We start from the raw sequence: 16,335 nt of genomic DNA on the forward strand, positions 1-16,335 counted from the left end.
AGGCAGTTAGAAAATCCACTTCTCTCCTCTGTCACACTATCCCAACAAAACGGGAAGTCATGGGCTTTCTACTTACCTGTGTACAGGTCCGTGTCTGTGTATTCATCCACTTTCTTGTGCTGCAGAATATAGTCGGAGACCTTGGTCCCGATAGCTGGCTGAACATCCGCCCACTCCAAGGAGACCACTGTGCTGGAGGGCTCCACTGTTGGGGACAGACGAAGCCTAGAAAGGGGGGACAGGGACGGTTGGTTGTTTGCCAGCAGTATTGTCAGGGCCCCCAAAGAGTATGCATGTCTCAAGACTAAAAGCACAGGATTCAGGCTGGGCTCAAATCTCTGTATGGACTCTGGCAATTCCTTATATCTCTTTCAGCCTCCACCTCCTTGTCCATAAAACAGGGATAAGAACAGCAACCTTTCAGGATCAATGTGGGATCCGGTAAATTAATCCAAGCATATAATACACGCTCACAGAAAATTGATTCGCTTTCCATTTGTCTAAACAATCTTCTCAATGATGCCTCATCATCAATTAAATTGACAACCCCTTCAAACAGAGTAGCCTCAACCTTCTTGCCATTCTCTTCAATCCAGTAGATCAGTCAACTCTTTAATATCCTTAAATCAATCCTCCCTCAGAGAGGGCAGGAGTCCCAGAAAATCCTCTTACAAGGTAAGACACAGCAAAGTGATTGAAGGTTAGAACTGGAAAGGTCCTTAGAGGCTGGGAAATGCAATCACCTCATTTTCACTGATGGGGACGTAAGGCCCAGAAAAGGAAAATTATTTGCCAAAAGTCACCCAGAAAGTTGGGGACAGAACCATGATGGTGATAACTTTGCTTGTCCCCAGCCCAGATTCCTTCTCTCTTTCCACTGCACTATACTGTAGCTCTTCGAGAATCATCTTACAGTGTAATCTCCCCAATGCACACACAGAGGTGTTATGGGACTCTGGTTTCCCCCATATTGGCTCCTGCCCCACTCTCCTATGCTCCTCACAGCACTGTCTGAATCTTGCTCCATCAGTCAAGATGACCTCCTTTAACATCCTCAAGTGGTCAATTTCCCACATCAGGGCTTTCACATGTGCTCTTTCTTTTGCCTGAACCATGACTCTTGCCATTTGTTATCTAGAAAACTACTCTAATTCAGGTCCTTTCAGAGAGGCTTCCCTAACTCCCTCCCCTCCAACTATCACACCAACCCCCTTTCTTCTCTCTCCGAGTACCTCTTCATTTTCGTTTCATATTTTTATTAACCTTTTTAACTGTATCATATTTTCCTGTTTTTGCTTTGATAGCTGTCCCCTCACTGAACGGTCAGCTCCCTAAGTTCACAGACTATCTTGTTCACTGATGAATTCCCCAGTGCCTGACACATGGCAGGTGTTCAAAAATTATTTGTTGAATGAATGAATGAAATGACGTTTCTTTGAAAAGGTTCTACGCTCTATCTCAGTGGCCCCAATGTCCAACACAGGAACTGAGGAAGCAGTAGGCAGTGCCCAGCAAACCTCTCCTGAGCAGATGAGTGAGGAAGTAACGATAAACCCAGGGCACCATTTAAAAAAGCTGGTTTCTATTCTGCCAAAGCTCCCTGATTTCTCAAAGAAGGAGGCAGGTCCCTGAGAATTCAGTGAGCTGGTGACATGCTCTGGGAACAGAAGCAAGCCATGGCCTGGGCTGGTGGGACAGAACTGTGATGCCATGAAAAGAGGTGGCCAAAGAAAGAGGGACCATACATACGTACACTGGCTGCGGGAGGGGGCTGCAGTTGGGGAGCCCACTGGCATCAAAGGCGCTGAGGTCACATCTGCACCAGTCGTCGATCACGTCACCTTTCCCCGAGCACCAGTAGGAGCTCATCAATGCACTCTTGAAGGCCTGGAATAAAGGAGGGCAGAAGAGATGATGATGACCACGGTGGAGAGATTGAGAGTGAAGGTCCCCAGTGACCATGACAGTACCTGACCCAAGCTTCACAGCAATCCACCTAGGCGCAGGACACCATCTCTTGCCCAAACGCTAGCACTCTACCACCAGGTTCTCCCATTCTGAGCCATTCTCTCCGCAGCAGCCAGGATGATCATTGAGGCAGGGTGGCAGTAACAGCAATGGCTGAGAACCTCCTCTGGGGCCCGGCACTCTACCTGAGTTAACTTAATCTTCTCCACCTCATGCAATAGATGCCAACAATTCTTATTATCGTCATTTCCCATTCTCCCAATTGGAAAAGTGAGGCACATGGAGGTAACTTGCCTGAGGTTCACAACCAGTAAGTGATGGAGCTGGGATCTGATGAAAGCAGTGTGGCTCCAGACCCTTCCCCCAACTCTTTTTTTTTTTTTTTAATTGAAGTATAGTTAATAGTGTTACAGTACTCTCAGGTGTACAACATCAAGATTCCACGATTCCATACACTGCTCAGTGCTTACCGCAGCAAGGGTAGTCACCACTTCCTGTTGCTATGCTGCTTCCTGCAGAAGTCTGACCACCTCACCTCCCTGAGTAGACACCTTCAGAGGCTCGCCATGGCTCTCAGAATAAAGTCTAAGGTCCTTACTCGAGCGCCTGACCACTTCCATAGTATCACTGGTCACCACTCCTCTGATTTTTCCTTGCATGCTACCGTCCACCCTCGTGCAAACACTAACGTTCCCACCAACAGTAAACTCCCCGCTTATGGAAAGTGTGCTCTAAATTAGGAGACAACAAATTGCTTCTGTAAAGGGACAGATAGCAAATACTTTTGGCTTTGTGGCCAGGTAGTCTCTGCCACAATTACTCAGCTCTGCCTTTGTAGCATGAAATTGACATAGATAATACTTTAAATGAATGGGCATGATTGTGTTCTGATAAAACTTCATTTACAAAGACAGGAAGCAGGCTAAGTTTGGTCTAGGTCCACGGTTTGCTGACCCTTGCTCTAAATGGTCATTAACATTCTATATAATTGCAATATGCCTGTCTTTTTATTAAAAAAAAAATATTTTCTCCCTGCTGGAATATTCCCTGACCCCTTCCTTATACTCTAATTCAGTCTTCTGCTCTTAAGTGGAACATTTCTTTGCTCCGGGAACCCTACACCTTGAGTTTCTTAAGCCTTGAATCATGCTCCTCTCCTGGACACCATAACATACTAGACCACACCTACTGTCCCATTCCCTTGCCTGTCTCATTCAACAGATTCTGCTTACACCAAGGGTACAGGCCATGCCTTATTCCAACAAGTATTCTCACAGGCCCTGGCATAGATACCCAGTCAATATTTACTGAATAAATAAATGGACGCTGAAAAACATCATTAGACTCGTGCTCAGGTTCAGGTGTGCTTCATGCTTTAGTCACTTCATTTACACTGATGTTTCAAGGCACTGAGGATTCAGAATTTTTGACAGCTCTGTTTCAAATTTAGGGACTTTAGAGAATATCAATCTCTTACCCTTTTACCAGGTAACAGACCCTATGCCCTTTTTTTTTCTTTTATGTTTGTTACTTTCTGTGTACTTTTTAAATGAAAGTTTCGTACTGCCCATAACCAAGGACACCTGATTACCCGGGTGTCACATTTCCCACCCTGTATTGTCAAAAGACTCAGGTGTAACATGTTTGTGTAAAGAGGGTCTCGGGTCTACAAACTGAGCCACCCAAAACACAGATCCAGGGGGAGGGGAGTATCAAGAATGCTATTATAGCAATGCACCCAGCCGTCCTGCAGATCTGTCCCTTGCTTCAGTAGTGCTTGGACAGAACAGACCCAGGGACACCCCTCCTCCCAGAGTCTGACCACCCTCCAACCTCTTCAGTCACAACCTTCAGAACCATCTGCTCAGCCGCCCTCTGTCTCTGGGACCAGTCAACACTGTATTCTGAGCTTAGCTCCTCATTGCCGGTCAAACGAGTTTCTAGACTCATTAGTTACTCCATCAGCGTGAAGGCTACCATTAACCCCCTGGTCAACATGCATCTGTGGGCCTTCTACACGTACCTCCTTCTGGGCTTCTCTTTCCACCTCGACAATGTGCCTGTGGAAGGCGTAGGCCACTTCTGTGAGTTGACTGAGGAGATACGCAAGGGCACCAAGCGTCTCTTGAAGATACAAAACCAGCCCGGCAGCTGTGCCCTCTTCTAAAACATTCAAAAGCTTTCGCATGATGAGTGGGGTGCAGAAGCCGCCGTGGTTCTGGGGAAGAACCCGAACCAGGCCGTTTTGGAGCTGCATGCCCTGCGTTCTGCCCAAGCAGGCCCCCAGCTCTGTGACTTCCTGGAGAACCACTTCCTAGGTGAGGAGGTGAAACTCATCAAGAGATGGCGACCACCTGACTCACCTTGTCATGCTGGCTGCCCCACCTCCCCCAGCTGGGCTGAGCTAGTATCTCTTTGAAAGGCTTCCCCTCAAGCACAACGAGAAGCTTCTGGAGCCCAGCAGCCTTTGAGGACCCTCCCTGGCATCCCCCTGGTACAGGGGCTTTTGCCTAAGCCTCTCCCTGCAGCCACTAGGCAGCTTTTTAACCACCCCACATCCCTTTCCCAAGCCATGGGCCAAATGGAAACAATAAAGCTTTTTAGAGGAAAAAACAAACAAACAAATGCTATCATGTGAGTCTCCACACATTGCTCCCAGTGCCTCTGATGAGGAGGCTCCAATCCTCCTGCTGAATGTTCTTGACCGTATTCTCTGCTAGGGAATGAACAAATGATCTGATTTCTCCTGAATTAAGAGTAGTGACTAAAGACATTTTAAAAAGAATTATAATAAAAGCTAATGTTCGTGAAGCACCTGTTACACAGCGTAGGTGCTTTAAGGGCATTAAAAAATGTAATTCTCACAACAGCACTGAGATGCAGATGTTATCATCTTCATTTACAGGTGAAAGAACTAGGAATGAGAGCAGTGAAGCGATTGTCCCCGGATCACACAGCAATCTAAATAGTGGAAGCAGAATCCCAACCCAAATCTCTGTGACTCACAAGCGCAGGCCTTTTCTATTTAACCCTGTGGGGCAGTGGAGTAGACCCCAAGTAAGGTTGCCAGATTCAGCAAATAAAAATACAGGATGCCTCGTTAAAATCAAATTTCAAATGACTGAGAATTTTTTTTTTTTAAGTCCATCTCTCTCAGTGTTTGCATATAAAGTACGTAGGCCAGAGTCTGGCACACAGTAATAGCACTATTCTTACTACACGTCAGAACCAACGTTGGAAACAAACGCCCGTTATTCAGCACCGGGTGGGGGTGGTGAGGGTGGGGTCTCATGAGGACAGAAACTAAATGGGATCGCATGAGGTCATGCTGACTGATGGACGTTCCTCTCCCTCTAGTTGCAGGTTCCCCTTTACTAAAATAAACGTGCAAAATGGCTCATGGCCTAAGATTTGGTAACATCTCCAGCCAGCACTAAGGGCTTAATACTAGATTGGTGAAATCCAGGGCCACGGGTGAAAGTGACCCAGATGGTAAGAGACTGCTTTGACCGTAGCAAGGAGAGGAGAGAGAACATCCTGTTTTGTTTGTGTATGTGTTTTTGTTTTTGTGTGAGTGTGTGTTTTGTAATCAATAGTTGCTTGAGCTTGTGGAAAACAAAACAGGAAATCTCTCTGGAGTTTGTGAGTTTCACCATCCAAGCTGCTCTTGGGAAGAAATCCTGCCTGGGAGTCTCCACATCTACTGGCTCCGTCCCAAACCATGAGAACAGAATGGGGACTGGTGCAATGGCCAGGCAAAGCCTGGAGAGAGCACAAACGCACCCTGATAAAAGGCCGACATCAAAGAGGGAGTCCTGGCTAGGCAGCAGCAGCCAGCATTGTGTCAGGGCAGGATCACTCTTTCCTTATGTCTCCAGCCCTTGCAACATCCCATCTCGAATCCAATTAGATCCCAGGGGAGGAGAATCATAGAATGTTCTAGCTTCAAGGGACTCTGTAAATCATCTAATCTAATCCATTTGACAGATCAGATACAGTGGCTCAGAAAGGCTGGTGGGCAGGTCCAAGGTGAGAGAGCAACTTTGTGATGAAATGATTCTATGCCTCCATTTAATCCTAAATTACCCTTTGAGATGGATGTCCGATGCTCATCACAAGTGAGCATGGAAGAGTAGCGACTTGAACTGAGGTCCATCTGAATCCTGGCACCCTGGACCTTCCCAGGTCACACAGGAACAATAAATGCCAAGATTTCATCCAAAACATCCTTTTCAGCTGCTCTGTTTGGATCACGTGCTGATGTGCTGTTTGTGCATGTCTGTGAGTGTGTGTGTGTGTGTGTGTGTGTGCGCGCGTGTGTGTTCTCAGAGGAAAATGAAACCTTACACTGGAGGCATTGTTGACTCCTGGCTTTGGAGTCAGTGAAGGGACTTAAGAAACAAATCCTGTACTTAAACAAGGGTAAGGACTACATTTGCATGACCATTGGTTTTCATAACAAAGAAATGCTTCCAACTTCTTGCTAATTAGCTAGCAAACCAAACTGGGCAGGAGGAGAAAACAGCCACAAAAATGTTAAGCAATCAAAATAAACTAGGATTTATTTCTGACTCGATGGTTACTTCCCTATTTGAACTTGCCTAGTTTAAATTATTGAGTTACCCCTCTCTTTAAGCCTTAATTTCTCCATCTGTAGAATGAGGACGCAGAAGATATATTTTTGAAAGTTTAGTGAAGTTCAGTAAACATTCACTGATCTTCCTACTCCATACCATCTGCTGTCTAGATGCTAAGATGAACAAGACTCAGTAGCTAACTTCAAAGGACTCAACAGTTTAATGGTGAAGACACAATCACAATGATTATGGTTCAAATGCTATGAAGTAAAACACACAGGAGGCTCTAGGAATACCAAGGATGGGGCTCTTCCAGCTCTAAAATTCTGACAATGTCTTCAGAATCTTAACTTTAATACTCCTGTACTTGATTAAGATACTTGGGACCACCGATACAGAATGTCACTAACCCCATGAGTTAAATTCCATACTCCATACTTACAATGACTTTATTTTTACACTAAAAATCATACTCAGAGGCTGTTATTTTTGATATTGAGACGATTCTGGTCTTTCTGACCAAAAAGATGCCCTGAAGTTTTCACTCAAAGCTTAATGGATTTTGTTATCCCCACAGTGCTATTAAGATTGGTCTTATGGCTGTTCAGTCCTCTTCTCTAGGCAATTATCATAGCCTCTAGACTGGCCTTCTAGCTCCGATGTCACCTTTTCCAGCACCTTCTCTCCTAGCTTTCTATAACATCACTGCTGATTCCACCCTCTTGCTCGGACTCCTTCAAAGTCCCACCTCCTTCTGGTTTAAGCCTCTGCTTCTTAACCTGACATTCAAAATCCTTTGTTGTTCAGCCTGTGGCTCCTCTCAAAGGCTCTCCCCACTGTACCCACTCAAAGATCCGGCATATGCCAAGCCTTCTCTTATGCTGTGCCTTTGTTCTAAAATGCCCTTTCCCCATTTTTTTCTCCTTGCTGAATTCCAGGAAACTTTTTGTCCACGAGGACCCTGCCACACTTGAGAAATTTTGTCTTTACCTCCACTCAGTTTTTGCCCATTTCACATTCCCTTGAGATTTGTTTATTTGTGTGTCCTTCTTGCTTATTATACTATGAACTCCTCTAGCCCAAGGTAATATATTTGACTAATCTCAGTGCCCCCAACTCTAAGCAAAAGAGCAACACATAATAGGGTCCCAAAAATACATGTTAAATTCCATAGATATGTGATAGGATGTTCTGCCCGGTATTAAACTTATATACTTACACATTGTTTTTCTTTTCTAGCAAAAGAGATGCAGAAATGCAATTGGTCACCATAAAAAGACTAAATTTTCATGAAGCCACTGAAGGTACACTGGGGTGGGGTATGGAGGTAGAATCTCTTCTGAAGACATTTAGAATTATTGCTTGGAGGAGAGTAGGTTGCTAGCTTTTTGCCAGAGGAGTGCTTGGGTCTAAATAGGAACCTCCTAGGTCTCTAGAGAAAGATGGGAGGCAGAGAGATGGGCCTGGCTGACATCTAAGGAGACTAATTCCTGAGCCCATGCCACACGTTTGGTTGGTCAGAAGGACCTAGGATTGATGAACATAGGAAGGATTGAAGATGACATCATGGCAGTGCTTGTGTGGAGGCAGAACTAATGGTCTCCAGCTCATCCTGGACCTCTGGGATAGACCCTACCTGGGCCATTTTCCATCCAGTCATCAGCATACTCCCTAATAGTGGCTGCAGGAGACACCAACCACTCATTTCCCTGGTAGTTACAGGAGTTGGAGGCCAGGGACTAGAGCCCCCATTCTTTGAGAATAGAACCAAAAATGTTGGTGTGCCCTGACCTTAAGGAGATTAGCTGGTCATCTTGTTAGAAATCAATGACTGCATAATTAAGCAGCCTGTGTGAGAACAAATTTGGGGAGAGAAGTGAATCATGTTAGTTGACTTATGTCTCTTATTCTCAGGCAGAGCAGGAAGGCAGGGATAGTGACTTGAAAAACACGACCCCAGATATCTCTGACATTTCCTTCATCATGAAGTGGGATCTAGGTTCTCTCCCCTAGGGTCCAGGCTCTATAACTGCAACCAAAAGAAGTACTACTGCTTCAATTTCTGGCCCCAAGCCTTAAGAAACTGGCAGCTTCCCCAACATGTTTCTGGGGATACTCACTCTTGGAGCCCAACCACCATGTTGTGAGGAAGCCCAGACCACATGGAGAGGCCACATGTAGGAATTCCAGCCAATAGACCTAACTGAGGCCCCAGCCAACAGCCAGGGGCATCTGTTGGATATGTGAGCATGGAAGCCTTTGAGATAACTCCAGCCATACCCACCAGCGGATTGCAACCACATGAGAAAGCCAAGTAAGAACTACGAAGCTCAACCCCCAGAACCATTAGAGAAATTAACAAAATGATCACTGTTGCTTTAAGCCAACAATTTCTGGGATTACATGGCAATAAATAACTGGGACAGCAGGTAATTCACCTCTGAACAATCCTGGAAGATTGCTTAGAGGAGGTAGCAACTAGGGAACAGCCCAGAAAAGGGAATTAGAAACTTCATACTGCATACATATCTCAGGAGCTAGAGGGCTCTGACGTGCATACACACATACTCAATGTCACAGATCCCTGGTCTATCAGATCTGGAAGAGCCCTGAAACGTGATACCGACCTTCACAATTTTGCAGACTAAGAGGCCCAAAGAGGGGAAGACACTTGTCCAAGTTTACACCACAAGAATCTGGCAGAAAATAAACCAAGTTTTTCATATCAATAACATTCACTACATGAGGCTGCCTACCCTTGGGCCTGGCTTCAAGCCACTAATCACTATGCTGCTAGACAGGAAACAACCATAATAACAATACTTACTGAGACTGTACTAAGCACTTTAATACATGTTATCTCATTTAATCTTATTGTTACCTTATGAGGCAGATTCTGTTACCATCCCCATTTTACAGATGAAGAAACTGAGGTTCAAAGGGTGCAATGGCCAATTCAAAGTCACCAGCTATAAAGTGGTAGAACAACTTGAACTCCGGTCATTTGATCTTGAAGCCCATTCTCTCATCCACGACCATTATGAGCAAGCAATATTCTCACTAACTAGAGGATGTCAGTAGCAGTACTTAACATTTATCGAGTGCTTACTATAAGCCGAGTACCGTTACACTTTCCATGTATTACTCCTCACAATAACTCTAAGTACTTTAGCTATATCGAATTTAATTTTCCCGACAACCTGTGAGATTGATAGAATTATTATGTTCCATTTTACATCTGTGCCCAAGGTCATAGGGCTGGTCAGTGACACAGTCAGGATTTAAACCCAGGAAGTCTAGCTTTTGAGCCTGTGCTCTGAAATATAAAGCCTCCAAATACAAACTTTGACAGAGCCAACCCATGCTTTTTAATGTTATTTATACCCTGATTCCCTCCAACTTTAGCATATATTGTGATCTCTCACTGTATCCATGGGAATAGACCAATGAAAATGCCATATGTAATTTCCATTTTTGTAAGTCAAAAGTCAGCAATGTCCTATGGTTTAATGTAATAGCAGCCAGAGGAGGGAATAAAATTCCCCAGGAGGAGGATATAGAGCATGAAAAAAGTCTAAGGCAGCAGAATCCCAGGGACTCTCACCTTTTCTGACTAACTTGCTATGTGACCTCAGTAAGTCATTTACCCTCTCTGGGCCTGACTGTCACCTGTAATGTCTTCAACTTGTGCATAAACGCCACGGCATTGCTGGTTCTGATAATTTTCTGATATGTGTCCTGGATTTTACTGTTTCTCAAAACTGCCCACAATTTCCCCATCCCTTTTAAAACTTCCCATCCTAGATACACTGCCTGGGATCCTTTAAAAGTTCTTACCAGCAGACAAAACCATGGAGACAGTAAAAGGATCAATGATTGGCAGGGGCTGGGTGGAGGGGAAGAATGAACAGGTGGAACACACAGAGTTTTAGGCCAGTAAACTATTGTGTTTGATACTGTCTGGGGGATACGTGTCATTATATATTTGTCAAAACTCAGAATGCACGGCAAGAGCAAACCCCCATGTAAACTGTGGACTTTGGGTGATAACGATGTGTCAGTATAGGTTCATCAGTTGTAACAAGTGCACCATTGCAATTTGGGATTATGATAGCAGGAGAGACTCGGGGCGGGGGCGGGGCATGGGAACTCTTTGTACTTTATGCCCAAGTTTGCTGGGAACGTAAAACTGATCAAACGAAAGTAAAGTCTATATTTAAAACCTCCTGCCAGCTAACATGCTTTCTGTAGAAGAGGTCTCACAGACTATGAGCACGCCATGGATGGTTTCTGAAGAAAGAGAGGTGTAGCATGAAGGGAAGAGACGCCTATGAAGTGTATCCTTATTGCAGCCTGGTGCCAGGGCATCCATCTGTTAGCTCTCGTGTACACGCTGCAGCTCTTACCGTCTGCAGCAATCCCTGCAGATGAGCCAGGATAGGGTCGGAGAAGAAAAGAGAGCAGCCCAGCGTCACCCAGATAGAACACAACAGAGCAGAGTCTCTAACTCCAAATCCCAAGCTTTGCCCCCTGACTTCCCTTCTCCCACCCCTCATTTTCAGCTGCTAAGTCAGATCCCCCTATTCACCAGGCCACACAGTGAAGCAACACTAACTGGCAAGGACCATTTCCTATATGAGAAATTGTACAGCTCAATCTATGGTTCTATAAATCACAGAAATGACACCTAATTTCCCCTGCCAGGATAAACTTCTCTTTTCAAGCCATTCCTCCCTGAATGATGAGAACCCAACAGAACAGCTTGTTAATCTGGGTGACAGGGGAAGACATTTAAAGCCAGCCAAACCCCCCTCTTGCCACACTTACTTCTGCTAATGAAAAAATATTAGAGAAATAAATATACAACCCACCGAGATGCTCCTGCGTGGGGCACTGTCAGCTGTCTGTTTCTCAAGATGTAAAGAGACAAGATGATAAGGTTATATGATCCTCAGGCAAGGAGCTATTTTTCTTGTCAGTTCACCCCATATTTCAGTTCCCATCCATCTAATCAAGGGGATGAAGTGCTAGGTTTCAATGCATTAAAAATAACAGTAAGCATTTTTGAGCAATACCTATATGCCAGACCCAGTGCTCAGTGTTTGCCAGGAAGAGAAGCATTTATTTGCACCACAATGCCATGATTTGGGTACTCCTATCACTTTCCTTATATAGAGGACGAGACTGAGGCCACAGGGAGTTTGGGTTCCTTTCCTATGTTACACAGCAGTATTTGGCAGAGCAAAATTTAAACTCAAGCCCCTCCCATTCCTAAATGCATCACCACAATGAGCAAATTTAATCCTCAGACAAGCCCATATATTAGGTTGTACGGTCTCCATGAAATCTTTGAAAAGGTTGAAACTCAAAAAAGTTTGGGTGATGTACGATCAAGTGACTTGAACAACATCACGAACCTAGGATAATTCAGGGTTAGGATTCAAACACCAGACTGATTCCCAAGACTGAATGTCTCTTTTCTGCCCCATTTTTCCTAAAGACTGAAGATAGGTAGGGGTTGAGGTGCATGGCATATTCTCAGGACAAGCCAGGGTGACAGGTTAACCTTGTTCTTTGCAGTCCTAAGTCCTTACTGGCCAGAACACTCCAGAGTGTGTTTCTAAGAATATGAATTCAATGGGATGCTAAATGATTTTAAAGTTCAAAAAAAAAAGGGGGGGAGAGGTGGTTGGAGAGGTTGTCCCTATGGTCAAATAAACTTGGAAAAGACTAGATTAAAAAAAAAAAATAGATTGCTCTATGTAGAACTTTCCAGAGCCATTCATATGCTAATAGTCAATAGGAGACCCTAAGAAGGTAATGCATAAAATGCAGCATTTCCTAAACATCTTTGTCCATGGAACTTCCCCCCCACACACATGGCATCTGGGGACCTGGTACTTGGCAGATTCTTCTCCATATTGTGCTCATCTAGATTCTAGGCTGGACACAGTGCTCTCTGCCAAGAGCTAATCAGGAAACGAGAGCTCATCCCAGCTCTGTCAGTAACACTGCAACTTTGGCCAAGTCAGTCTCCCTCTCAGGGACTCAGCTATCTTGTCTATAAAATAAGGGTGTTGAATATTTTTATTGCAGAGGCTCTAACCTTCTGGCAACACCATGAGTGCTAGAAGTATTTGTAACTCCCACTGATGCTGCTCCAGCTCCTGTTGAATCTTCCCCAGGCATCCAGCTCAGGTGTGTGCAGACTAGGCCCTGGACCACTGAGGACCTGAGCCCTCCATGCTTAGCCTCCTGGCCACAGATTCTGCCACGTCCCACTAGGTGGCTAGGAGTCATTTGGACGCCTTTGTGCTGACGTCAGGCCCTCCAAATCGCTGCTTCTCCTTCCAGCATCACCTCTTGCCACCACTCTTTTTAGACTCTATTCTCCAGTCATGCTTTCTCACCTTTAGCCATTTATATGCTATTTCCTCTCCTGGAACTCTTCCCCCATCCCATAATTTCCCCCATTGACTAATCTATCAAGTCTCAGCTTGGAAACCACCTCTTGCAGGGAACATTCCTCGACCCCCCCAAAGCTGGAATAGACCTCTTCCTTTGTAACACATCTTCTCCCACCTTCCCCTATCATAAAACTTATTTTACTGTGTTAATATTTAATTGTTTCAGTGCTTATCTGTTTCTCCTTATAGACTGTGAACAAATTGAGGTTGGAGCCCTCCCGTCTGCTTTGTTTATTATTTAATCCTTAGCACCTGACATGGAGTAGGAGCTGTAATTGATTAATCAATTGGTCTATCACAAATTAATGAACATTAAGAATCCTAATCTTGTATACCTTGTCCCTTTTGGCCTTAGCTTAGAATATTTCTCCTCTGCCTAGGGACTTAGGATAATTCTGTGTTTTTAACCTTTTCCATGCTCCTATCACACGTTAACTTTACTTCTCAGTCCAGCTCAGGAGATCTAAGAGCCAAAGCTCTTGACTTTTAAGAATCTTCCACATTCTCCAGTAAAATATGGAAGGGTTTTTTCAGCTTTTCACACAAAACATCCCAAATACCAGAAGGGACCAGTGCAAAATTACTTTGAAGTCTCTTTCTTAAATATTCATGCAAATTGCATATTCTACTCTACAATACACTTGAGCTGGTTTTAAAACGATGAAGGTTTCCTCCCCCCAAAATTTTTCTCACAGTGTGATCTTTGGGCCTCTTCCTTCAGTAATGACCTGAAGCACTTACTAGAAATTCAGATTCCCAGGCCAAACTCCGCCACACGGAACCAGAATCCTCAGAGAGGTGATCCAGAATCTGATTTCATATACTGCCAGGTGATTCTTATATACTATTAGTTCAAGAATCCCCTATCTCTTTATCTTGTGGCTTTGGATATATCTTGGTATATCATAGTGTATCCCCCTGGGTTAAGGTACTCCGGTTTGAGAATGAAGACCTATAGGATTTTATTTTAATAGATATCTTTCAGGTATCAGATACAACAGTTTGGCAGTCATATTTGAACTAAATAATCCTGTTGCTTTAGCCAAAGGTAGTGGGACCAAAATTCATTACTTGGCCTAAACTGGACCAATTAGGTTTTTTTTCCCTGGGAATTAGATTCAAATGGTCATTCGTCTGTGAGTGCATGAACTGGCATGAGATACAAAGCTAGACTTGGCTACGGGGTCTTGGCTTGTTAAGCTACATTCACAGAGAACAGAAAATGTGAGGAGGGGAATTAAAGAAAGAGAGAGAAGCAGAGATGGCAGGCTCCTGAGTTACTGCTGAGAGTAGCTTCCCAGATGTTGGGGGCCCTGCTATGTTCTTTGTTCTTGGGTTACATGAGAAATCACTATATCATTATAGTATTTTCTCCAGTTTTTGCTTAGAACATTTCAGTGGGTTTCTAACTTCTTACCAGTGAAAGAGCCTTGACCAAGAGAAGTATAAGCATTCTGTTCTTGGCCTGGCATACAGGGCCCTTCCCACAGAGATGTCAAACAATCCGTCTAGCCTCATGTCCTACCACCGCAGTCTGCCCCAGTCCTACGTACCAGCTACACTGGACCACTTGTAACATGGACCAGACAAGCAACAAACTTTCTGTCAGCCTGGAATGCTTTTCCTTCATTCTACCTTTGGTCAAATCATGAACTCATTCTTTAAGACCCACTACAACTGCAGTCTTCTCTGGAAACCCCTTTCTGATTTCCCAGCAGAACTGATTTCCCAGAATGGAAACCCAGAAGGTTTCCATTGCACCTTGGACAACATATCTGCTAGTGATATACAATATTTTACTGAATTATTTATTTGTATGCCTATCCTGTCCACTGAACTTTTCCTTGCCTTATTTTACCAGAAGCTCCTTCCACAAGGCCTGTCCCAGAGTAGGTACTCCATAAATGTTTGTTGCATGACTAAGTGTCGTGTGGATGAGTGGCGAACTCTGAGGAATAGAAGACTGGGAGCTCTTAGGATGTTATCCTAGCAGACCTTCTCAGTCACCAGGGCAATAGATTCGCTTACATTGTTCTAAACTATCTCCAGACCATTTGTCCTGCCTGTCACTGAGCTGATAGCAGTTGTGAAAGTGATGAATAGCAGACCAATTATGAGCAACAGGAAACATCAGTTATAACTCCAGGGAGAAGACGCAGCCATATCAGTAGCCTCATCCATCTAATCATGAGTCATCTTCCCAAGGCATCTTGCCTTGTGACCTTGAACTGCCAAGGGCTTCTTAGTCTTATACAAATCCAAGTTCTTCAGAGAACAGCTCCTCCTCTCAGCCTGTCTCCTACGAGGCGTTGCTCCTGGCCCACTCAGTCCTAGAAGGGAAAACCTGGATGGAACTCACATTTTTCCTAAGGGAAGCTTTTAGTCAAGGCTCCCAGCCCCACCCAATAGGCAAGACCTGTCTTCTAAGGTCTGCTGTCCTTTAACAGATAGTAACTCCTCTCCCCTGTGGTGAGAACATCTGGAGATGAGAGGCGGGTGGGAAGATTTCAATTGGAAGATTTGTCCAAGATTGTGGAGTTTATGTCGCAAAATGCTAGCTTAAGTTAATGGTGAGTTTCTGAGTAAAGGACTGCAAAATTTCCCTTCTGTGGCCACTGGTGACCTCATTTTTCCAGTACGCCCATTTTCCCTTGGGAGGCATCTGAAGGAGGCAGTCGCTCCCGCTGATGAGGCCTCCATTCTTGGGCCTGTGGGTGGGGGCAGGGAAAGAAAGGTCAGAGGACAGGAGGGGACATGCTTAGTCTAGACTCAAACTAAGCCTATCTTTGCCTTTGAATGGGAGACTTAGAAATTTAGCTGTGGAGTTATGAAAAGGGGGATTTCTACACTATTCATTGTAGTCACATTTCCATCATGGTATATTGGGACTCTGAAGTCTAGATAGATCCCTTAACCCATAAAATGATGTTATACATGCTGGAGGGACAGCAGGACATGGAGGTTAAGAGTATGGTCTTTGGAACCAAACCCTTGGGTTCAAATTTTAGTGTTATCACTAAGCAAACTGATGAAGTGACTTCAACTCCATGTTTCATTTCCACAAGTGTAAAATAGGGATATATTAATGCCTACAGCAGTAAGGAATGTTTAAGGATCATTTGTAAAGTACCTAAAATAATGCCAGATCTATTATGTGTCTGCACATATATGTATATTTGACAATTAGATGAATGTTGACAAAGCCCTAAACTTGGATGTTCTCTCCATGGAAGCAACATACTTATTATGAATTATTATTATTAATTATGAACATAATAAAGTTATTATTTACGATTATTTATAGATAAAAAGTTACTCTAGGT

General features: G+C 44.2%; 1 protein-coding gene across 3 annotated transcripts in view; it reads right to left on the reverse strand.

The window, feature by feature from the left end:
* The window catches only part of ASTN2 (astrotactin 2), an 844,134-nt gene that overhangs the window by 140,994 nt on the left and 686,805 nt on the right, over nt 1–16,335 (reverse strand). For all 3 annotated transcript variants that reach the window (XM_044389549.3, XM_026513856.4, XM_026513855.4), the window contains 2 exons: nt 1,754–1,887; nt 77–225 (listed from right to left, as the gene is read on the reverse strand). In XM_044389549.3, coding sequence (XP_044245484.1) covers nt 77–225; nt 1,754–1,887 — 283 coding nt within the window. The remainder of the gene's footprint in view (nt 1–76; nt 226–1,753; nt 1,888–16,335) is intronic.

The sequence above is a fragment of the Ursus arctos genome, unplaced genomic scaffold, assembly GCF_023065955.2.
Source record: "Ursus arctos isolate Adak ecotype North America unplaced genomic scaffold, UrsArc2.0 scaffold_18, whole genome shotgun sequence".
Lineage (NCBI taxonomy): Eukaryota > Metazoa > Chordata > Mammalia > Carnivora > Ursidae > Ursus > Ursus arctos.